At 35.8% G+C, this 26,123-nt stretch overlaps 1 protein-coding gene across 1 annotated transcript in view; it reads right to left on the bottom strand.

The window, feature by feature from the left end:
• Positions 1 to 2,335: 2,335 nt before the first annotated feature.
• The window catches only part of SEPTIN7 (septin 7), a 65,871-nt gene continuing 42,083 nt past the window's right edge, over positions 2,336 to 26,123 (bottom strand). Inside the window, exons 5-15 of the mRNA XM_054190580.1 lie at positions 23,911 to 24,011; positions 23,172 to 23,306; positions 20,010 to 20,127; positions 18,051 to 18,143; positions 16,706 to 16,802; positions 14,495 to 14,546; positions 13,457 to 13,582; positions 8,912 to 8,932; positions 6,089 to 6,224; positions 3,955 to 4,094; positions 2,336 to 3,368 (exon numbers count right to left, since the gene is read on the bottom strand). Of these exons, the coding sequence (XP_054046555.1) occupies positions 3,329 to 3,368; positions 3,955 to 4,094; positions 6,089 to 6,224; positions 8,912 to 8,932; positions 13,457 to 13,582; positions 14,495 to 14,546; positions 16,706 to 16,802; positions 18,051 to 18,143; positions 20,010 to 20,127; positions 23,172 to 23,306; positions 23,911 to 24,011 (1,059 nt within the window). The 3' untranslated portion in view covers positions 2,336 to 3,328. The remainder of the gene's footprint in view (positions 3,369 to 3,954; positions 4,095 to 6,088; positions 6,225 to 8,911; positions 8,933 to 13,456; positions 13,583 to 14,494; positions 14,547 to 16,705; positions 16,803 to 18,050; positions 18,144 to 20,009; positions 20,128 to 23,171; positions 23,307 to 23,910; positions 24,012 to 26,123) is intronic.

Here is a 26,123-nt window from a genome sequence, read left to right as displayed (position 1 = left end):
AGTCCAACCATCAACTCCACTCTACAAAGTTCTCCCTTACACCATATCCCCTAACACCACACCTAAACGAGTCTTAAACACATTCAGGGATGGTGACTCCACCACCTCCCTGGGCAGCCTATTCCAGTGTCTGACCACTCCTTCTGTGAAGAGTATGGGAATGTATTTTACAACAGAAGAAAGTCTCAAGTTTGCAGTCTTTATTCATACTTTTTCATAGATAAAAATATAGATGCATTTTCCTATCTATCTCTCTATAAAAGTAAATATACCCACACCCCCATATAAACGTATGGCCTAGTGTGGTTGCACACTCAACAGGGCTGTTTGCAGTGCCGTGCTTGACAGGACCAGGATTATTTTCCCTTCCTCACTCCCTCTTTAGCAGGACACACTCGATAAGCTGAATTGAGATCTTCATTCCAAAACAGAGCAGCAAAATTTCCAGCCTCATGGCTGCCTGTAATCTAGACCGTATTATTCTAACAACTACTGTTATAGAAACATGCAGCAGATATATAGAATTCTTTAATACCTTCTATTTTGTGCCTCAGTAGAGCAGGTAATGTTTCACAGCGCATCACCAGGGAAATGAGACAAGTCTAGTGCTGTCCAGTGACATCTGGATGCAACGGGTTTCTGACCAACTAGCATACACATGACTAAACCCCTGCTGCATGTTCTTTGAGTCGTGACACAAATACAGGGAAATTTAAATACCTATTTATTAGCAAGAAAAACGAGGTTTGACTTCACACATTTAAATTATTATTTATTCAGTGGAAGAAAAAAAAAAAAAATCCTGAGCTGTGTCATAGTATCTCTTTAGCTTACAGACTTTTTACTGGTTACGCAGCTACTATACTGCGAGCTGCACAGGTTCATGCCTCCTATTTTTTATTATTTATTTTTTTTTAAATAAGAACCCACACACACCTAGAGAATGCAGAAAGTTTGAAAAAGAATTCTAATTTTTGGCAAACTCATACTCTTCTGGTGCAGCCTGAACTTACCATAAAAAGCCAAAGCTTTTAAGAAACAATTTAAGAGGTGACAAAAGTCTTCCCAAAAGGAGAATGCTCCATTTCAGAAAAGAACTCGGAACACTTGATTTCTGCATGCTCTACATTTTCATTCAAATACAAATGCTATGGTATAGAATATCTATGGGCCCTCATACAAGAGATCTAGCAAGAGCTTATACTAGTTTCTGATTATCCTGAGTGTGTGGGTGGGAGGACAGAGAACAGGAGCGGGGAGAAAGAAGACAAGCATGATTAAAACGAGTTTCCTGATAAATGAAAATCCCTATTTCAGAGCAAATGGGACCACTAAAGCACCAGCATATCCACAGACAGTACATCCTGAATTTTGATGAGTCCTAAAAGCAATTCAGAATCTGCAGCTTCTGTCCTAGATAGTAACTCTTGCCTGTTTTTTTTACACTATTCAATTTATTGAATTAAACTGAAACCTGAGGGGGCGAGGGGCAGGGGCAAGCAGTGTACGTCCTCTGTGATGTATTTAAAGATGAGATTTTGCAATTCTGTTTAACTGAAAGGGAAAGCTATGTTCACTTACCAGCCATCGGTGCCTTCTCTGAAAAGAGATAAGCAGTATATTTGAAATGAGTTATAAGGAGGCCTTTATATAGACTATTGAAAATGTCTTCATTTCTTTGGGAAGCTACCTGAATACATGATATTTCTGACAAGCATAACTCATGTAAAAGAAAAATGAACAGAAACTGAATGACAGCTGGGGTGATACAAGGGACATCTGCAAAAAAAGAGACATTATTCATTGTTTCAGAGGCGAAGACAGACATAAAAAGCCCCCATCAATTTTTTTAACAACTTCTAGGCTGTATTTTAAATATCAAGTTCCTGGCTATTACATTTATTAGAATGGACAGAATTAACTAAAACCAAAGACAAAAAAAAAAAAACCTCCCTTGCCAACGAGCCTAAGAGAAGTACCCGAAGAAGCTGCAAATGTGTTGTTACGCAGCAGCCTCACTAGATACGCACAAAAGCTCGCAGAAGGCCTGACTACAGAAACCAGAGCTGGTGGGACACAGCGCAGCGGTGCGGACACTTGGTGCCCTCTCCTGGGCAAGACAGAACCTTGTTTTGCCAATTCAGAGCACAGACACTGAAAAGGGATTTTTCTAACAATTCCACAATGGAAAGGCATTTTCTATACCTTTAACCAATTCCTCGGACAAATCAAAGACACAGGTCAATCAAGTCCAGATGGAAGAGTCAAGGAAGAGTCAGAGCCAAGGAAGTCCTTGGCTGTCTATCTCCTTCAAAATTTCTGACACAGCAGCGTGTTACATCACAACATTGTTTATTATGTGACTTTTTACAATACAAACAAAAATACAGAAATGCAGTATATGAATACAGCTAAATGCGAAATGGTGATGTTTTTCTTGAGGCCATATTCCCATTTCTAGTAAAATAAAGAAAGACTGCACACAGGTAGAAACAGGTTGGTAGTTAACTCCACAATTTTGCCTAGAAATGACCTATAAATGCGTTTTCCTGCTACTTACCATAAAATGTAAAAAGGGAGTTAAAGGAAAAGTTTTACTCGCTGGTTCCTACCATATGAAAGAAGCTATATTCTATTTAGGAGGGCCAATATATGGAAAAATATCTAAATTAAATGTTATTACAAAAAATGAAGCAGTAATGAGATCCTTCTGGCTAAAGAAGTTACTAAATGAGAATAGCATATATTTAAAGAATCCAAAACATAAAAGGGTTGTTATAAAAAGCTTAGGTGCACTGTAAGCCTACAACTTTTGTTTTTCCATGTGTACTTTTAAACAATGGAAGTGTCAAAAATAGGGTCAACTGTGTTAGACTAAATTACATTATTGTATATGCTGCACTGAATGGAATTCCTGTATTATAATAATAGAGAAGCACTGTTTGCATCATATTATGGCAATTTATCCTCACTAAAAACCGTCTAGAGTCCTTGCATTTTTTAATATCCTGTAAACCGTCAAACCACCAGAACATGATTGTACAACAGTAAAATGTTTTCTTTTGCATTAAAATGACATCTGTTTAAAAAAAAAAACCAAAAAGGAAAAAAATAAGGTACTTAGAGCTGTTATTTTTCCAAGTACACAACACCCTAGACAATTCAAGGCATCTCATTCTCCATCAAAATTAACAAAAATTTGTCATGCTGTTAAATCCATAACTATGGATACAACTGGTGCAAAATTGGTCAAACGGATCCAACAAACACTGATGTCCAGGCTGGCATATTGGCAACTAATACATAACTGGTGGTGAAAATGATGCATTTAAAATATCTTCCCTTTCTTCTTATTCTTTTCCAAGGTTCTAAAAATGATAGAAGAAAAATTTTGTTGAATAATGCATATGTGCTTTGATTATTATTTTTTAACAAAATATCACTAGTGTACATCTTTAAAACATGCATTTTATAAAGCTTGGCCATTTGCAATACAATGTATGAAACTTACTATGTACACAGTACTTGTAGTACATAAAGTCAAGCAATGCATTTATCACTAGATTTCCCCTTCCAAGAACCAGGAGAATTAAAACGCTTTCATTCTCAAAGCTTTGACTCTTCATCCCTCAGAAGTCTGATGCAATCTAGCTTTCAAATACACCATCTTTTTACACAAGTACACAAAGTTTCAAAACACAATTTTTTTAGACAGATGTAGTCATGTATAGATACAGTATTTTTGCAGATGAAAAATTGCTTTGGAAGCTAATAATCTTCCCAGTATTTCTGATATATGCTCATTTGTAACTAAAAGCAGTTCAAGATTTTTCTTGGCTTTTAAGTGACACTTTCATAGTGGTCAACCACCACTGACCATCGTTACCACAGAAATTGTCTTTTAGCAGAAAGCTACACAATTACTGTGAACTGCAGGACAAGACTCCAACTTACCTGGAAGAATTCTGTTGTTCCAAAATACGTTGTTGGGCTTCCCAGTTTGCTTTCTCGTCCTCAAACTGGCGACGCTTTTCCTCTAATTCTTTGTGTTGTGCTTCCAAATTCTTTTTCATTTGCTCATGGCGTCGCTGCAGCTGTAGAAAAAGTTATGAACAGAGTCAGTACGCACAGAAAACACAGCGACTTTTGGAGCTGTAGAAACAACCATCAGCAACTATACTAATGCAAGAAAATACAGTATTATATTTTCTCTTCAGAGAGACTCTTAGACCAAAAACTCTAAGGTTATGGTTATTGCCAATAATAGAAAAGGGTATTAATCCTCATGTTAGAGATAACAGAAAACACCCCAAAAGCTGCCTGAGTTACAAATAAGACTTGTAAGCAGCTACATGTTGCAAACAAAAGGAAATTCAAGCATACTTTGATATTTGATGCAAATGTTTAAGAAACAAATTGCAGAGCGTTTGAGTATCAGTAATGCATAAATTATGAGCACCTTTGACTTTGTGTGGGTAGAACACCCAAACATTTATTTTATCCGATAGCATTAACTATATTAAGGATCTATTTGGGAAAACATTAGTGAATAAATTAATACACTTAATACTAATTAAATGAATCATTATTAGTATTATTGAAGTGAACTGTTTACACTGCCAGAATAGTATAAGAAGTCTCCTGCAAGTTGACAGGACAGACCAACAATCGATCATGTTGTATGTGAGAATGCAGACACTGTCAGGAAAAGTGATTCCTTTTGTTTGGTGTAACACATTTTTTAATTGAGTTAAATAAAACTTACTCTTTCTTTATTCTCTTGCAAGTTCCTCTCTTACACAAACCCTTCAAAACATATAAACATATTTCCTTTTACAGATTTTTTTTTTAAAATGCTTTATACTGTCTATTGCCTACCTTTCCACATTTTAAAAAATAAAACAGAAGGTTATGAAGACATGAATGGTGAACTAAAAAAGGAATTAATTGCATGAACATTTAAAAACTGGTATCACAGGACACACTTACTCAGAGAGTCATGAGGTAGTACATAAAAAACAAAAAGAATGATTTTTGTTTGTTTGTTTTTCATGTAACAAGGAGAGTGTGGAGGCCAGAAGTATAAATGGGTTTAAAAAGATTCGAGACAGAAATCGAGGAAGGATAAATCCAATGACTAATTAAACACTGTGACACAGAGAAAACAACTAGCTTTACAATCCTCAAGTTGATGACTGGTATATTCTTATCTACTTACTTCTCCAAAAGAAAAAAAAAAATAAAATATCTAGATTGATCCATTTTTTTCCCTCTGATCCAGTATGCCTTGGCTCCTTACAATGCCCAGGCTGCCAAGCATTTCAACTACCCTTCCAAGTTTCTTCACTTTCCCTCAAATTTTGAGCCAGACTTTCTTTAGGACAGTTTTGAACTTCTCTGTTTGGCTTTTCGTGAGAAGCTGCCTTCTCAAAACTTAAAATTAATTTCCTACTTAAATGTAATTTTATAATAGTCTCTTAAAAAGAGACTTCAAGAGCAGCTTGAAGCCCATAAAAACAGCTTCACTGTGAGGATTTCACCTGGAGATGTCAGAAATTAATCCTTACAATTTCCATATCTTCAAATGACACCAGAACACTGACAACAACACATCCCTGCCTCTTCCTTAGTCTAATAATTCTAATTTAGATGATTTTTTATAGACATCATATCAAGTCCCTGAAATGCTTCTTTAATATTCAAAGCAAATTGTGTTTACGATATTATCTTATGTAAACCATGAAAGTCCCAAGAACTTTTTAAAGCACACGGAAGAAAACAGGCATAAAATATTCAAAAGAAGTGAGAGAAAAAGAGGGTAAGAAAGTTAAGGAGTATTTTAACATACTGTGACTGTGAAAATAAAAAGAGGACATACATGAACACTAAAATACTGTTTTAGTTTGGGTTTATACCATTTCAGCAAAGACAAGAAGCTGCGAAAGAATAACTGAGTTGTCTTTAAACATAAAATCTAACTATGAAATCAATTCCTAGACAGAGGCTATATTGCAAAGTCTTGGCAAAAAGAGCCATCTCTACATTTGTTAAGCCTCAAGCATATTGGGGTTTAAGAGATTTCAATTACCTCAGCTTCGGAGTCCTTCAGTTTCTGAACTTTTTCTTTGACTTTCATCTCAAACACCTGTTCCATTTCCATTTCCATTTTTTTCATTTTGGCTACATGCTCCCTCCTTTCCTCCTCCATCTGTGCCAACGGGCTCCTGCCATAAATCCAGAAGAAGCAGTTAGCTAATAAGAACTTTTTTCCCCTATCTGTTACATTAGGGCATCTGCAAAAAACCAAAATAAAAATGCTGAAGCATTAAGATAAACAACGTCGCTCTATGCACTGCTAGCTTAAATTCAACTTGCATTATTATATTAACTGTTGAGGTAAGCGTTCCTCAAAAAGACATTTCATACAATATCTTTTCCTCCCCCACAATTGATTTACATTACGTTTAGGTTAACAGAAACTCTTCACTATCTTTAGTAGAACCTGGTCATGGGATGAAAGGAAATCAAAGTTACAAAAAAAAAAAAAATTAGCATCTTCTGAGTGATCTTCATGTGTCTTTTTCTTTCCCATTCAAATATATAAAAAAATTAATGGACAAAACAAAAATTTTAAGAGCATTGCAGACAAAAGTCTCATTTCCTCTCTAAATCTTCACGGTTCAAAGTTAGCCAAGAGTAAGTTAACATAAATAACTGTGTTGAACGCCGTGGTCATACTTCTGAAGAGAGAGCGACTTCACAAAAAAAGGTTCAGGCAACTGAACATCAGTAGTTTATGAAAGTGTTAGTTGGCCTTTAGAATACTATTAATAAATGTAATGTTTAAAAATAACGTACATGATTTTTCATTTTTCCTATACACTATATGGTAACTACTTTCCTGGATTCTACTGATTTTTTTAAAGCTGTATAAGCCTGCTATCCAGGTGATACAGGTTTTAAATAGCAAGTTTCACACTAAATACCTTATGAACCATGATGATTTTGATCTAGTGATGATTGCTACATACAGTCTTGTAAGACCTTTCTGCTGTTCAACAAAGAGCAATCAAAACAAATCACTGGCCTCTTGTTTCAGTTTTGAGTATATATGGCTTAAAATGACAATGTTTTAACTATCGTGTTGGTAAAAATGAAGAACTAAATATATTTGAAGCTGTTACAATCAACCAGCTAGGATATCTACTGTAACATATGCAAAAGTCACACAGACTAGCAAATTTTTAAATAGAGGTGGCAAGCCTAAGCCCTATCAAAAATAGTATTTTTGCTTTCAATTCTTGTTTTTTTTTTTTTTTTTTTTTTTAAAAACCACCAGCCCAAAACCCTAAAACCCCACACATAATAAAAAAACCTTGTTCTGATTCAAATCATGCAGAAGTAGTATTCTAAAATGAGAAAAGAATTGACTATCACTGATGATTGAAACATAATTAGCAGTGTCTATTTTGATTCAGAATTTGCCATTCATTCTTAAAGGAATGGAGGCGATGTATCAAACATCTGGTTTGACTATTAATGGCTCATTTTACCCTTCCTGCTTGCCCATTTACACCAACTAACCATAGAGTGAAAGGAATCAATGTCATATGAACTCAAGGCCATATGAACTTTTTCGTCAAATACCAGTATTTAATGATGACAACTGGCACAGGGCAAGGAGGAGGAAAATGGGATTTCCACTTAAAAAAAAAAATAATTAAATTGAATCTGAACTAATAGTTGCAAAGCTTGGATTGGTGAGTAAAATCCTGTATAATATATAGAACTGAAACTGATCCTCAGTCCAATGTTTACTTTAGCCCTTCAGAAGGCCAACTGCTAGCAACTTTTGTCAAGGAAGAAAAATAAATGGTTAAACACAGGTGAAATACAATAATACACAAAAATAAGAAGAAAATGAAAGAAGAGGTGAGTAGCAGTACTTGTGGAAGCTAAAAAGCTGTCAAAACAAGACTATTTTCTTGTTGTTACCTTTTAGAATTGTAAAGTTCTCAATCATATCTGCTCTTCAAAAAATTAACCTGGGAGGTAGATCTGAAAACTGAGGAATCGTTGCTCAGTTTCTACAGAATTGAAAGGGGAGCAGAATAGTCCTTCTTTTGACAACCTAATAATCTAATGGGGATCATGCCAGCTGTATTTGAGAAAGTGGTAAAAATCAGTCTGCACAGAAAATCTGATAAACTAATAAGTGAGCATTTACAGCTGAGAGCTTTACAACACAGGTCACAACTGATTTTGTTATGTCTTAGGTATGTGACATGGGTCACATACCTGTATTTCAGGATAAAAGGGACTTGAACAAAAAAAAGAGCTGAAGGAAACAAACCCAAACCACTAAACAAAGGTGTGAAACATTTAACTGATTTAACAGGATGTATGTTAAAACAGCCCTCTAAATTATTCTGCAAAAATTAAAAATTATTCTAGATATGTGCAAAGTGGAACCTCTGCGAGCCAGTAATAAGGTAAAATCATGGTCAGAAAAGATTAAAGTAACTAATTCCCCAATCCACCGAAGAGTTTTAGATTTACAGATAAGGATCAAAATTCCACTAATTCTTTATAAGCATCTCTATAAAGATGATGGATCTACATTGTTGAAATTTGAACAAATCTGTCTTGAGACTTAGCCAAAAAGTTTCTAAAGAGAATGGGTTTTTACAGAGGTATTTGTCACTGAAAGTATTTATAAATTCCTAAAGTTTACACTAGCATAGCTTTAGAACAACAAAAAAAAACCTGCTAGGGAAAAAAAAAAAAACAATGCTAAGAGTGGGATAACAGGAAACTGTTTTAAATTTGAAACATTAAACAGTGAAACTCTTTTTGTGTTTATAAAATTTTTGTCTTTAAGTTTTTTGGAAAAATTTAAATGACCACTTACATGCCTTCAACTGTGTCAAATCTAAAAAACAAAAAATACAGAGGCTTAGCTTAGCATGCTTAAATAAAACCACAAAAACAAAAAGCAATAATTAAAAAAGTAAAGTCATTATTAATAGATTCCTAAAGCTATTTATGTGCTCCCCCAAAAGCAAATTTTTCACAGTAAAAGTAAAGACTGTTAGTTAAAGCTGGTTATATTTATTTCAAATTCCGTTAGTAAATCACCACACCACGTAACTATTAATGCAGGTTTGATGTGCAGATATTTTCAGGAATAGTTTCCCTAGAATATGAATGCTTTCAAAGCGATTTTAAATATTTTAGTGACATAAACGACCACTTGCTCCAAACAAGTTTTTGGAAACCAATGCCATATCGAGGCCTATCTGTTCATTTAAAAATTGTCACCCTGTAAAGGGCGTGGTATTAAAAACCCATGAATGTTCTTGTGCTACAAAAAGAGCACTTGACTTCAATGGCCAGCAGAGGTCTCACCGGCGGCTGAGCTCAGCTCTGAAGAAGGTCTGGCTGCAACGTCACCTCCCCAGAGCCTGATGCTTAACTAGAGCATGCCTCGTTGTTAGCACTTCACTAATACTATAGAAAGGGCAAAAAAGTCTGAAAACAAGATTCTGATATTAAGTCTCACCATATAGTAAGATGGCCTTAATAACATTAGAACCATTTCACAGAATTCTCTAAGAATATCGGCAAAAGGAGTTAGAAGCAGTCTGAACTAAGCAGTTAGAAGGACCTACGCGTTGTGTATTTTGTTACCCTGTGTGACAGGTTATTGAACAGATCAGTAGATGGGTGAGGCCCATCTTTACAGTATACAATGTGGCTTTCAATAAAATAAGGTTTTACTTTTAAACTCGCTGAAGATATCACCTTCATACAGTAAAGGGAAAAGATTTCTCAAATTAAAAACTTTAAATTTCAGAGCAAATATCAATTTTCGCACATGTCACATAGTACACGTGTGAAATTACAATTACCACATAGTTTGAAGAGACAAGTTATCCATATATGTGAAGATTACCCTTGACATTTCATTTCATTTTTTTAATGGATGGGATGATGTTGAAAACATGAAGAAATCAGACACTAAACCTAAAATACAAAAAAGCTACATAATCATGGAAAATACATGCTTTGGATTGCTCTTAGGTCAATAACTTACTTGTAGAACAGTCAATTATAGTTTCACCAAACCAAAGCAGACAAATCAGAGAGACAGTTATCAACTGAACAAAAGAAACTGCTTCAATTAATTTGCACAGTATTATTAAAACTTGTAGCACATACTTCTATTTGTTTTAACGTTTGCATTTTTGTTCACAAAAATGTTAACAGTTGCATGAAAAATAAAGATCTGCTAAAATCACAAAGATACAGCTGTTTTAAAGGTACAAAAGGTCACTCCAGTCTCCAACAGCTGCCAGTAGGAGATACTTTTGGAAAAGTGCAAGAATCACTGCATGTACATACATCTCCTTTTACGTGTACGCTCCCAGCTTACAAAGGAAGAGCAGCTTAAAGAGTTTCCAGACCCAGAGGCTGTCTCAGTGCTTAACAGTATGCTCGTAATACCAGCAGATAGCATCAGAGCACATCTCCATTCTCATACAGAGGCACTGGATCTGTCTCCCATCAAAGAATCACATTTCCAGAGGACAAGTCAAATATTACTTCGAGACACAGACACTTATTTCAAAAGGCAAGGAGGCAAGCATAAAATTCTTAAGTGGATGCACAGATAAATTGTTAATATCTCTTCTTCCCCCCTTTAATTAATTTCCAGGAGCATACATGGTTATTAGGAAAATTCCTTTCATGCTGCTTCAATATGCTAGATTCAAAACTATGAAAACACATTGAAGCCAAAAAAGCATGTTAAAGCTTAAAAAAAAAAGCTGCAATTCAACATATGGACAAGGTAACAAGACAAAAATAGCATCATCTGCTTCATAACCAGTATACGCATTCAAGAATTCTATTTATTTACTTATTAAGTCACCCTGTGTTTGGAGGAACTAACTCCAAGGAAAGGTTCAAAACACAAGTTTGTGATAGATTTTTGCCACCTTTCAGATGTCTGAATCAAGCAAACTGTGATAACTTATTTCTTTTTTTTTTTTTTTTTTTTCAAAAGAAGAAAACCTGATAGCTAAGAGCACCAGTCGTACTTATTCCCTTCCAAGCTGCAGTACTGCAGTGTTCTGAGCCACATAATTTTTTTTATGGAGAAAATTATTCCAAAAGGCACGTTTACCTAGAAATATTCAGGTGGATAGCACAGTGACCTGAGATGGCAGAAGATGCAAAAGTAAGCATGCTTCAGAAAGCAGAGTAATTCCAAAGTCTCTTAGCATAAATTCTAGCTAAAAAGGGAATCTCAGCAATGCTATCAACAACTGACTGCAGGGCAGGGGGAGAATGAACAACATGAAAAGTTTTGAAACTGTCTGGTAGAGGCATTTATACAAAAACAGACCTTGTTATGTTTGCAATACGGTATTAAAAAATAAATAAAAAAATAGATCGTTGTGTTGCTCTTTTTAAGAAGAATGCAGAATAACTGATCCTTACTTGAACTATGTAACAGACTTAAGTCTGTAGGTGCAGACTAACACAAATCTAAGCAGGCACAAACGAAAAGTGGTGAACATGTTACCACTAAAATTAAGATTTTTCTGAATCTAAGGAAAACTTAGGAAGATTTGGAAAGGGATAAAAAATGGTATTAAACAACACACAAAAAATAAAATCACAACAGCTTCCTCTGATATCTAAAACTGCAATGAAAAAGTTTCACTTTTCAGTACAGTAATAGTAAATAACAGTACGGTAAGAAGTGTAGTAATAGCGAGTTAGAAGTCCTGGAGGAAATGCACAATTTTCTATTCTACGCTACTGTTACTACAGTATCACCTCAGCAAAGAGAAAGTTGGCTCAAGTTCTTGTGCTTAAGCACATTTTCTTCTCTGATGTGCCCACCTGCACTGCTTTGTTCTCAAATGTGCAAACTACCTTACATGCCCCCCACCCCGATTTTTCCACACTTACTACCTCATTTAGTAATTTTATTTCTTAAAACTCCTCCCCTCTCTACCAACAACACTGTACTGTTATGAGGACAATTGTAGGTTGGGAAAAATTTCTAACACACTTGCTATATAAGCCTAGTGATGTGAGTCAGGGATAACGTGATGGCAAAAAACATGACAGTGAGAATAAGTAACCACTGCGTAATAGATACACATATCTGAGGACTATCCACTTTAAGACTTGACCTCTCTATAAACTTTACCTAAATTTAAGTACACTTTTGAAAAGTTGATGTAACTGACATATACTATTATATTTCTTGTCAACACTGAGGAGGGAAGCCTAGCGTGTGGGCTCATACTAGGTGCAACTAAATCAGATCCACTTAAATCATTCCCCTCACGGGCGCTTTCAAAGCATTAAGATTGTGTAGAATAGGCACTCCAATAGTGAAAAATGGCTTTGTAGCTATCATACCAATGGGAACAGCAGATATTTCCACCTGATTTCAGGGATCTTTTTCAGGAAGAACAGCTATAATTTGGCATATCAATAGCCTAACAGAATACTACCCTTTATTTTGGTTGAGAAATTTGTATTTAAATACAGTACAATTAAAAAAAAAAAGACTGTCACCAAGTACTAATTATTTAATCACTAATTATTGTTTACAGAGTTGACACATGCAGAACAGGAAAAATACTTAAATTTAAGAGTGCAGCTATTCTCAAATAGCATTACAAAATTAAAAATACAGTAGAGCCTACTTTTAAATTTTCCATTAATTCCATCAGGTTGACAAACAACTTGCTGACATACTAGGGTTAAAAAAAAACCAAACAAAAAAACCAACCAAACCAAAACAAACCCACCATCAACAACAAAACCCAAAAACCCAGCATTGCAACTCTCTTCTCACAAAAGATAAAGATGTTGCAATAACTTCCCTGCCATGATAAGCAACCCTAGAAGTAGCCAGGGCAGCATTTCAAAGATGACAGTAGTGCATCTGCATTTTCAAAGTTTCTAAACAAATATTAACCCGTTCTTCTCAAAATCATCCTGACACTGAATATTGAGCATTCATACTGAAAGAGACAGTAATTCCAAAAATAGTATATATACCAAAATAGAAACACTAATGCACAAAAACTTTGCAAAAAACTATTTACGGAAATAGTAAATGAAAGCATTCTCTTCGGAACTGAATCTAACTAAACTCTAGTTATTTAACGTGTTCAGACAAACTAGTGTAAACCTTAGTGAAACAGAAAAAAACCCAAATCATAAGTAAACCAGAAGTATACAGTGTTCAGGACGCAATGAAGAGGCAACTGACTGGAGGATAAAATACAAACAAAACTACCACTCACCCAAAAAACCCCAAACAAAAATTCCACCACACACACGCAAAACCAACCAACAAAAAAAACCAATCACCAAACCCATAGCAAAAAGATTAAAGTGCAATACAACCTTAACAAGAACTTACTTTGTTAGCTGCCCTTTATTTTTGTTGTTGTCAACACCGTTGTATGTAACAGCTGCCAGTTTTCTGCTTCTGTAGTTCTCATAATGTACATTGTTAGTGACATCCTTCAGGTCCTGCATATGAGTTCTGCCAATAAGTGTAATTTATCAGCTTAGTGCACGAACACAAAATAGTATCTGAAAAATCGGTCCATCTTCATTTTGCAAATTGACTTAAATTATATCCCTCCATGAATGTCCCATTCCCCACAATGCTGTCATTCTTCCATTTAAATTAGAGCTGTCAAGACAGCAAAGTCACAGAAATACCAGTTTGCACTGAACTATTTCAAGTTTGCAATATTCAAAACATTAACTTACAGACAAAATCTTTGGAAAATATGAGGTCTGTGGATAAACTTGCAAGTATTTGGAGAATAGATATGAAAACTTGTGTATTACTACTGTAGTAGGTGCACCAAAGTACATCAAGCAAGAAACAGGAAGTAAGCAAAAACTTCCTAGTTTCTATCTTTTAAGTCTGCAATGTAAAGTTCAAGACTAAGACACAAACATTAGCTTCCTTTAATAATTTTCCACCGGCTACTTGGAGAAAAGCAAAGTTTAATAATCAAACCAACAGTTGTTACAGCAGGTTTCACTTACTGAACTGCTGTAAGTATAGGTAGGACTCAGCACCTAACATAAGGAAGCACAAGCAGTCTTGCTTTAGACAATTACAGCACTGGAAATTAAAAAAAAAAAAGTCTACAACTAAATATACATCAGCACCAACAGACAACTCAGGTTCCTATGGTTTATCGCAATTTTTAAGAACAAGTAACCAGAAAGTAAAGAGAACTATTTAAAAAATTATCACCACCACTGCTTGCTAAATATGTGGTTAAACAAGATACCACAGAGAGTAAGATACTGTTTACAATTAAAAATATGGGGATTAATATGAACTCACTAGCTCAAATCCTTTTTTCTCCAATATAGGACTTTCCAATCTTTCAGACATACTAGAAAACTTAACGTTACCTGTTAAATCACTTACCTTATCAACATGTTCCTCAGAATTGTGAAGTCACAGTGTTCACCGTTTTCAACTACAGAAAGAGATAAATTTTTGTTGAGATGCCAACCAAGGTATGTGCCTTACACAGAGGTAAGACTTTTAGATGTCACCCATCTCCTACATTCATTCCAACATCAGATTACTTCCAGGCTTCCCTTACTTAAATAGTATGTGTGGTAACAGTAGGAGAGCGTTAACAATATAACTGTATAGATGGATCTTACCAGCAAAGTTCCTATTATCCCCTAAGCCATACTGGCAAAGGGTACTCTGAGTCAATACAGCAGAATAAGCTACTACAACAGAAACACAGTTTTGCAAGTTTAACTACCTTTACGATCCTTTGGAGGCCCTGCCAGCACAGCTGTATAAGGATCAGACACTCACTGAAGACCTCAGTCTAGATCCAGCCATATCCAAAACTTTTAGATCAATCTATTTCTCCTTGCCTCACCAAACGAGTTGCAAAAGTCTTCGTTTTAATTTTAATGTGGATTTAGTTCTTTATTAACTAAGCAAAGGAAAGTCGTATTTAATTTGATGCACCTGCCTATGGACCAAAAGAGAGGGTTGGCAGCTGTCATTAAGTGCCACCTATTCCAGCCGTGCCTAGCATCCCATTACGGTAGAGGAGGCTGACGCCGGGAGTGACATTTCCCCAACAGATAATGAAATGACACCAGAGAAAAATGCACACCCCAGAACGCTCTGGCGTACAGACAGAGAAGGCAACACACAAAGCTGTTAGCACACACAAAAGAAAGGCACGAAGTAGGTTCCAATGTGCCCCTGAAATAGAGATGGCCATTTTCATGGGAAGGAAGAAGAAAAACAGAATGAAAGAATTACAATAACCCAAGTAAGTTCAGCAAATTCTACTGAAAAATTAAGGAAGTAGCCTTTTCATGTGTCCATCTTGTATCTGCACTCCTGCATTATTTTATTCTATGGTTTTCCACAAACTGGTAAGTTCCGCTTGGATAGTACATGAGGTCACACTCCCAAAAAAGCATTGTCTCCAAGTATTCTGTCTGTAGCTGACAGACTCAAAGCCACTTTAAGTGGTTCCTTTTAGTCTGGCTGTAGTTCTTCCCTTCCAAAAGTTGTACAATCACATGAGTGTGAAACATTTTTGAAGTTTGTTTTAAAATAAAAGAAAAGCAGCACCATCTTGTACATTCCCAAATGCTAACACAAGAGCCTTAAAATAAAGCTTGATCCTCTCTGGTGCAGCTGGTTTTTACTTTCTGCCAAACCTCATTTCCTGCCAGACTCGCACTTCAAAGTGCTGCAGCATTTTTCTTTAAAGCATTGGTCCATACTCTGCTTGTTGGTTGGTGACTTTTTTTTGTCTGTTTTATACTGTATCACATTTATTATCACATTGCTCTCAGAAGGCCAAAATAGTGGGAGGGGGGGATGGAAGATCTTCTCTTTATTCAATACATGCACACTATAAAGAAAACGTTCAATGATCATGGAAAAAAAGTTTAATAGCGATTGTGTCACTATACAGCATGGCGCAAGCTTTATTTTTCATGTGCCATTTGAAATAAGTGAACAGCATTAAAGCACAAGCAATGTTTGCCAGAGGAATGTACAGTTATCTTCAAGCCTCTATAACCCTAGAGAGTAAGCTTTAAATGAAAAAAACAAAAGAGAAAAAAAAAAAAACAAACAAGAAAAAAAAAGGAAACTATCAAAAGTATTCAATTCATTACCAGGTACTTTCCTGTTGCTACACCCCAGCAATTAAGACTCAGATGTTTTTTTGGGGAAAAAAAAAAAAGTCGTCAAGAAACTTTAAATTGAATTTATGCTAGTCAAGCTGATCAAATTAACATTTATAATGCAAATACTCTAGAAAGAAGAATTTAACAAATATATAGATTTTATACAAAGAAAATTAGAATAAGAATGCTGGCAAGCAGTTGTAATTTAAGCCTCATCATCAACTGCAGTAAGTTACTACAAGTTTTACAATTTCTCAGTGAGGCTTCAACAGGAATCTGCTTGCAAAGTTACATGTTGCCAAACCTCTACCTCATTCCAACACTGTCAGAATAACAAAATGGTATATTCAATAAATTTCCAGACCAAAGCACATTCAAATCAAGCATTTCAAACATTTTGAATACAGACTAACGTACAATAAGTTTTAAATTAATAAAAATCATGAGAAAGCCTTACCTTCTGCAACACCCCACGGGTACTGCCTTCCTCTAACTCTCTTGCCATTGACTTCAATGATCGTATTACTACCTACCACAGCAAGAGGTAAACGGTCCTACAAGATAAAGTATTACTTTAAAAACCAAAAATTCAACTGCCAAAAGATACTGAAAGCAAGCCCATGTATAAACTTGATGTAAGCTAGTTTGATGCTGTAACACTGCAATGCAGCTTACCCAAAGTGCAAGAATAGTTATGTTTACTGACCTCTGTCTAGCTAAACAACATATATATATATATACACACACACACACCCCCCCTACTCTGAAATTCCTTACACTGTTATATTCTGTAAATCTAGTTAAGAAAGAGACACTACTGTTACTTAGTAAGCTAAGCAACAAGCAAACCATTTCCTACTTAATCAATTGCACAGTAATTATTTATCAATTAGTTTTCCCAGTGGCTACAAGGACTGTTACTTTAGGCTGCACCTTGTACCCAGTTTTAGTTTTCAAAGCTTTGGCAAAGTATTACTTCAAGTTCTTGTTTTTAGCTGAACCAAAAATTCCTCCAGTGTAACAAGCAACAAAGGAGCCAAGAGCAGCTTTAAGTAGCTGAAAGGAAGAGTGTACAAAGCTAAGTATTTGGGACTTTTGTCTTTGCTTTTATTATGCTCTTCTCCTTTAGGCTTAGTACCAGAATACCTTCCATTTGTGCTATTTTTGTTTAGCTATCCTAGGTGGTTCCCACAGTAACAAAAAAATTTAAAAGCTCTTACAGGCTGTTAAAGATACTGAACAAACAGAGGCAAAGCTCAAGAAACATATACAAGATAGACTCCAACATAGAAGAACAAACCAAAAAACACAAGTAAACAAAGAAAAAGCCTTTCAACAGCCTGACAGCCCTTTTGATTTTCTTTAGCCATTTGTCTCCATTAAGGTTTCAGTATATCAATTAGTAAGACAGCTATTAACTATAATGCACACACTCTGTGCCACTGCACATCTTTATCTGAAAGACAACCCCAGCCTCATTCAAAGCTCAGAAGGAAATAAAATGTGGGAGGTGGATAAAAGTCAAATACGGATGGAATAAAAAGAGAGCGAGCTTTTAAGAGTTTCTTAAATGAGCATGTGATCTAGTGCTCTTATTTGAATTTTAGCCATTAACGGACTTAATCTAAGAGTGTCATCCATTGCCTCTGCTGAGGAACAGTGACTCTTAGAACAACTTTACATCTGATTTTTACCTTCTAAATATTTTGGTGGGCTCTTCATTACTGACAAAAAGCTTTTCACTTTCTACTTTCTCTCCCCACCCCACCCTGTAAGCAGTTTTTCAAAAGAAAATTATTTACCTTTATCTTTTTAACAATCTTATTTTCTTCTTCATCATCTGTTTCTGGAAATTCGTATATTTTAATTTTGTGTTCTTGGATTTCTTTCATTATCTAAAACCAAAAATAAGTTACTTGTTTGAGGAATTCATAGTTTACAACAACCCTATTTCTTGCTGCAATCTGATTCTCCCTCCTTTTGTTTAATATGCAAGATCCTTGCACATTAAGGTGACTAAGTTACATCAGAAAACTTGCACATGCTAAACACCATCAGGTCACCCCAGGGATTATCAGCATGACCATCTCTTCTTAGCCAGGAGAAGACAGGATCGGAGCCAGAGCCTCACAGCTAAGAGTGTACTATTCCATAAACACAAGGCAGCAAAAATGAACTTCAGTTTTTTACAACAGGGCAAACAGAGATTTACACTAATGGGAATTCTAGCTGCACATGCAAAAATTAATACAATACAGCTGAAATTTTTCAGACTCTTGCAAGGTACTCTTGCAATTGAGTACCTTAAAAAAAAAAAAAAAAAAAAAGATTTGAATAGATAACTGCAGGCATACGTCAGCCCTTTGGGTTCCCACAATAGATACTACTGTCACTCCTACTCTTTTCTGTTTCTAGCTCACCTGAGCGTCAGTTGCTTGAAGCAGGATCACCTGCCTATTTTAATAGAGCTTGTGACTGATGGACTGACTCTAGCGGTTAGTTGTGTTGAAAAATATTTGCAAGCACTACTGAAAATTTAAGAATAAAGAACAGTGTCATCAAAAATGATACTGTACTGGTATGGTACTCAACTTGTCTGAAGGGTATTTTTAAAAACAAGCTGATTAGTCTTCCAGAATTTTGGAACGGAAAAAATATTAGACCATTTAGCTGACAGCTACACTCCAGAGCCTTGGGGAATATTTCTGGTTCAGGGGTTTGCAATCTTATAAGAACATAAGTTTCCAATTCATGCAAGGTCTAATTTTCAAAGTTTGACTGGGGAAAGTCTCCCTTATTTTAATATTAACTCATTGATAAAGCTGGTTAATATATTAAGAAATATCCTGCATTCTACTATTTTTTCCCCTCCATATAGAGTTACATCATAAAAAAAAAAAAAAAGAAAAAAACTAAATGCAACCAAAACATGACTTCAGGTCTACAGCATCTTGCCTAAGTTTCCTCAAGACAGAAAACGTCCTTTAATTTTAAATAAACGGTTTTGCACACAACATCTCTTAACGCCAACTTTTTTCAGAATCTGTGTTCTTTTAAACTATGACTGGACACTGTTCAGTAAAACAAACTTCATGCCTTGTCTTGTCCTGTTCTGGGTCCTCCTTATCGTCCTCATACAGTACAGCAAAGCTTAAGTGTTCTATTCTGATCATGTAGTTGAAATAAAACACAAACCGCTCTAAGCCATTAATACCAAATTTATTCTACACATACAAAGGTCTTATATCAGTTGTATCAATGTTAGAATTATCTCACCATCTTTAAAATGCATTGCCATAGCCCAAGACTGAACGACAGGTATACTGTTTCTCATCTAATACTTGAGGCATCTTTAATAAATACAGTGTGTCAACACAAAAGTGAATGCCACAATCAATAATACTGTAACACTGTTAAATACCTTTTTTTATTAAAAAAAACAAAACAACCTAACACAACTTCTGTTAAGCACCTAAATCTTGCAAGCTCCCTTCTTCCCTTACTGATTTTTATCTCAGCAGTGAATTACTTCACTTGCCAAGAATCACACTAAACTTGAAACCTCTTCCCCTGAGGATAGAAACAAAATTATTTCACCAAGAAATATAATTAAATCTAGAGATATAAATTACTTAGCTTTGCTGTCTCCAGTTGTTGCTTCAGGGTTTAAACTTTGCATATAAGAAGTTAAATCTCACCATTTCCATAGGGACTAACTTACTAAACTATCCTGTGTTGTAGATATTAATCTTACAACTCACCTGTTTTTTAAACTGTTGGCATTCCTCAGGTGTAAGTGTGTCTGCTTTGGCAATAAGTGGAATGATATTCACTTTTTCATGCAGGCGTTTCATAAACTCTATATCCAAAGGCTTAAGTCTGAAAGAGAGCATTAGAGCTTTGCAATTTATATTAATTAAACAAGAACACACAAATGATTCGAGATTTGTCCTGACCACTACTCTTTAAGAAATTGATTTCTGAAAGATAGATGCTTGAATGAAATTCAGAAGGCTACCTGCAACTGCTATAGGAAAACCCCTAGAATTGTAGAATACCAGAGGAAGAAATTAATATTACTACTAGTCATGAGACTTCTGCTAGCTGAAATGACACTCATTTAAGCAAGTGATAAGAACTCACCTGCAAAGGAAGTAAAACTCATGTCATTAGCTGGAAGATAGTCCCATTAAAAGCCTGACTGGTAAGAGTTTACAGTTATGAATCGTGCTCTGTTGAACATACACAGTTTCCGTTTCTGAAAGTCATGTTTATTTGCATGCTTCTTCCTAAGAGTGGGCTGTGAGATGGTGTTTTTTTTTATACATTAGACTGTTGAAGACAGTTATCTGTGGCCTGTGCACAAACGAGGTAGAAATATCTCATCTCTAAATTGCTATGTATAACAAAAAGACCATTATGAAAGCGGACAACAATGACAAAAACTAAACCACTCACCATATGGGTATATAAAACCCAAAAGGGTGGGTCCAAGCGGTCAATATTTCCTGCTTGCTAAAGAAAACCCACGGAGGTTTTGATGCATTAATGCTTCAGAATTACAGCAAGTTTAGTCAGGCTTAAAGGATTCACTTGAAGGATTTAACAAGATTATTTCTCATATAAAAGAAATTAGGATTAGAAACGTTAAAATCAGATTCATTTGGTACTCAAATTTAGCTTCTTCTCCAAACCATACATAAAATAAAGAAAAAGTTAAAGAACACATACTAAACTTTACTTTAACATTTTCTACATGCCACTGAATTTCTCAGTTTCTCAACATATTTCCATTAAATAGCTAACATTAATGCACCTCTAGGTTAAGTGCACTGGTTTGGCTATTCATTCACCTTAACATGCTTTCCCTCTCCTCGCTTCAAAAACCTACCTAGGGCAACACCAGCTTGAAGGAGAGTTACCGAAGTAGAATAGTTCAGAACACCTCAAGGTCTTGAGTTCAGAGTGAAGACTGAAGCGGGAACTCTGCATAAAAGATTCTAGAATTGCAGAAAGAGGCTGCAATTCGTTATCACGCCCTTCACTTACCTGGAAGGCTCCCCCTGCCCCTTCACTCTCTTTCCCTACCCTCCCCCCAAAACCAACAGTTCGGGTTTTTGTGGGCTTACTAGCAAAAAACAGTGGGAGGCATTAAATGGAAGCACCCAATCTGCAATATTTTTTTCTTTATAAATTGTAACAAGCTGGCTTTTATGAATGTATTAAGTCATAAAGACAATCAGAAGTAAGTCCACCTACAAATGCTTTAATTCAAATGTAAATACAACCACGCATTATCAAGAGTGAGGAGTAGACTACTCGATGGGTTGGTTACATACGCTGCTGTGTGCACAGGAAACATGACCGATGACTGCACTGCCACAAAAACCAGGTAGGAAGTGTGCAATGTCCTCTCAGAGAAGACAGTATCTTAAAAGAGGAAGTGAACACTAACACCAGCACCAATTTCATTCATTTCCTTAATTAGATGACAATTCTAAGCATTTATTCCAGTAATCGAAAGATACTATGAAAACCTAGCTAAACTATACACATTTCCCCCCCACCAAGAATGAGATGAAATACTGTACAAGGAACATACTTTTCCAGCTTTCAGCCTCACAAATTTAGTGACCAAAACTTAATTTATCTGAAGCCTTACCTTTATTTTTCCTTATGAACAATTTATACCTCCCACTGGTTTAGAAATTTTTAATGCAGAAAAGGAGGATATGGGGGTGTGGAGAGAAGACAAATGCTTCTTAAGAATCTGAAAGTTAGCTCAAAAAAAATTGACTAACACAAGGAATGGATAATCTTCCCTTCATTTAAATGACATTTTGATTCTGCACACTAATAAAACCGTACATGCCAAGGATTCAAGTATCTGCATTTAAAATGGACATGCATGTTGAACAAAACTGACATTACAAACACTCATGTTGAACAACAACCAAAAAAAAAAAAAAAAAAACGTTTAGTTAAGGCAAGTCGACATAAGAAAAACTCTTCTCCACCCTCCAATATTTCTTTCCAAATTTGAGAAGTTGTCATCTAGTTCAACATTATTAGAACCATTCCAATGCTAGCTAGAGAAGCTGAGTGTAACAATTGGCATTTTTCACTGCCTGAGGAATATTCCTCACAATTCCTTTGTTATTTCCTTTAACAAGTTTTACTACTTTTGACCCATACAATAGAATAGGCTGCTTATCCTCTCCTCCTCCTGGTTTTGAAGGTGCAACTTAGCAGTCTCTGACAAATTTAATCAGTTATAATACAATGATAAAATGCTAAGCAACCAATTTCAGATATAGTCAAATCTGCATCTAATACACCTTGGAAATGCAGTTCTCTCTCTCTACCACTAGATAGAAGTCTGATCAAGTTAAAAACTAAGCAGGGGTGGAAGACTGCATAATCATTGAAGAAAATCCAGAATGCCTATATTGGCATTGTCACCAGATAAAGGATTACACCCCAGGTGAATTAAAGCATGCTTATAAGGATGCATAAAACTTCCCATCTTCAATTTATCATTAAAATCAAAGGGAAGGAGGAAGAGTGGAAAGGAAATACCCTGTTGCTTGAAGTGTGAACCAGTTTCTCCTTCTAATCGGAGTGTGTGAACAAAAGACATATAGATCACAAATAGACCTGGCACTTGTGAACATCTATGTATTTTTAATCGTTCTAATACTATTTTTCTTGTTATGTAATTAATGTGCAATCGTATTTTCTGGTGTTCTAGCTTATTGCTTGTCTGGCTTGCTGATGTTTGACAAGCCAAAGTAAGCTCATCTTGAAATTAAGCCTGGTCTGCAGGCCATTAAGAAAATCCTATACATAACTAAGTATACGAAATTTGGATGTTTATCTGATAAAAGACAGAGAAAGGAAACATAAAATACACCAATACCAACCCATGTCCTGAAGGAGCAATGAAGTATAAACAACACTGCACTCTATTATCTGGCATCTGACGTCTGTTCACTCGAGATTCTGCATTCAGGTAGTCCTCAAATTTACTGTCAATGTAGTCGATAACTGGCTGCCAACTGCAGAGGTTACATGAATAAAAACCTGTAAGTTACATCATTTATGTAAAAAAGTCTGTCTTTGCTATGAAACAGATGTACACTATTTCCCCATGGCTTGCCTTTTTTTTCTTTTTTTTTTTTTTTCAATTAAGAGACTTCAAGACAGTACATTTTAAGTGACCAGCTCTTCCAAATACAACAGAGTTACATAGCTCTGAAGATACAATCTGTGAGTTCACTGAAAAACCCTTTCAAACACAATTACCTTCATTGTAATGGCATTAAATAGAACACTTAAGAGTTGCCAAAGGAATACGCTTTACTGGTCACATCTTGTGACAGCACAGAAGCTGGTTCTGCACACTGCATGTGTGGATAAAGAGCCAAATGCTCCATGTGCTTTAAAGGGAAAAGCTGGTAGCGTTTCCATCGAGTTATAAAGGTACTTGGAACTACAGTAGTTAAAGTTTTCACCTAACTGCAAAGTTCAAAAGCATTAATATTTTAACTGAAGATCGAAGTGTGCATTTAAAAAAAAGTCACATGCTATTATATCTCGCACACCCACAACACAATTCAGAAATATTGTGGGAGAACATACAAAGAATAAAGAATGTCTTACCAATTACTATTATCCACAGCATCTCCAAATCCTGGTGTGTCAACTATTGTAAGTAGTAACTGAACACCACCCTCTTTGATTAAAACTTTTGACTGTTCAACCTGTAAAATAAATAAGGCAAGATTTAGCAATTTAGTCACCAATCTTAAACACTGGGAAAAACATTAAATGAATACTAAATAAATTTGACAAAGAATCGCTAACTTTCCTGCTTCAGAGGGATACTGAGTCCATGTTTTGCTTATAAAATCCCAATAATCTGATAATTTTTATTTTTTTTAAAGAAAAAAAGGGTCATAATTTGAAGTTAGTGATAAAAGAACCCATCTAAGTACATAGGATATCTCAACATTTTAACTCCTGTCAAATTAGGAAAAACCCTAAACAATAATACTAATGCCAGTAGTAAAAAAAAAAAATTAAAATAATTGTGTTCTGAGACATCCAGACGTTCTGATAAAACAGGCACTATACTTGATGAAATTGTGAATTTTGGCCACTTCAAAGAAAATTAAATTTTTCAAAACTAACCTCTCCTCAAGCACCTTAGACACCACATTTCTAGTCCTATTAATATATTTTTGAAGAATACATTTATTCTTCAGCTAGTATAATGCTTGGGAAAGGAATCATAGAAAGTGATGGTTTCCTTTTACAAACAGATTGATACTGGAAGGTAATACAATCTGGCTGCAATCTGCTGAGCTAGACCTCATGTGACCGTAATGGATTGGTTCCTGTTAGCTCAGGTCACTGGTGGAAACCTGGCTCAGAAGGCAACCGCATCAGCGCAAGGCGTGATGCAAGATCTGGGTGTGGGAACGCGTGCCTCCAGTTGTGACCACCCATCTGCAGCGCAGCTCAGTCAGCTTGCAGTAAACACGTCAAACAGATTAAGCGTGTCATGACACACAAAATTTAGGCTAAACAGCAAGTAAACTGCTACTCCCTTCTTTCTACCAATAGCTCAGTAATTATTGATAATGCCAACATCAGGTGTATCTGCCTGAGAAAGTGCTGTACACCACTGTCGTATCAGTCTGATCCACAATAGTAAGAAATGACGAACTCATGTCAGCAGGTTGGCTCTTTCCAATTGCTCACACGTTTAATCATAGTTTTCTTCCTTGATATTAAGACAATATCTATTAAATCACTAGTGACACCGTTTTCCAGATACAGATTCAAGAAACCAACCATGTAAGCCATTTATTCAGAGCGACACAAAAGTTGGCAGACATTGATGCCACCTTGTTGCTCATTGCTAAACATTTCTTAAGCTTCCTGAACCCTAACCGGGGAGAGAAAAGAAAGTTATATTTAACTAGGTGAATACCTACAAGAACATTCAGTAATGAACTTTGAGAGAGCAGAAATGTGGATAAAAAAAATCCTATCTGGATGGGTCTCTTGACCAGTTCAAGATTTGCAAGATCGTATCAATGCTGCTTAAGCGCTTGCACACCCCTAGTTATAAAGGTGAAACAGACTCTCTCACAGTCACACCTGAACATTGTTGCAAACACTTTGCAAATCACTGGTTACACGATGCAATGTCAATCTATAAGATAAATTAATACTCTGCAGAAAGTCAAACAAAATCTCTCTTGCACAAGCAAAACACTGATTCTAATTCAGAAAAGAATATACAGAAGCACAGAAAACAGTAACTAACTGCAAAGAAAGCTACATATTTAACCTCGGAGTATTCATGATGCTACTTTTATCTACTCACCAGTAGGGATCCCATCTGAGCCAGATCAACCCCTTTCACTGCTAGGTCTCAAAAAATCAACTCAGCTACACTATGGCTGCCTATAGCATGTAACAGTCATGAGGTGGTTCCTCACTCAACAACAACAAAAAAAATATTGGGAAGGCAGCTTCATAAAACAAAAGTCCCCTACACTGGGCTACCTGGATGCTAGTCACAGAAGAACTCAGGTTGGAGCGGACTTCACACACCCCCAGATCCATCTCCTACTTGAGCAGGCCTTATTGCAAGGTTAGGAAGGTTTAAATTACAGAAATAAAAAACCCCAGCCCAGCCTAAGACACCACCAAATTACCCTTTCATTAACTGCACAGCTCCTATCCTTCCAAAAGTGTCCAGTCCAAAGCCATGAGAACCATGAGGAATACATGCAGTGGTTTAAAAACTTATGTTTTAATTGTGGTGCATGTATCTTTCCCTCCTCAAGAGTTCTATGGAG

The sequence above is a fragment of the Rissa tridactyla genome, chromosome 2 (genome assembly GCF_028500815.1).
Source record: "Rissa tridactyla isolate bRisTri1 chromosome 2, bRisTri1.patW.cur.20221130, whole genome shotgun sequence".
NCBI lineage: Eukaryota > Metazoa > Chordata > Aves > Charadriiformes > Laridae > Rissa > Rissa tridactyla.
This window is presented reverse-complemented; position numbering and strand designations above follow the sequence as displayed.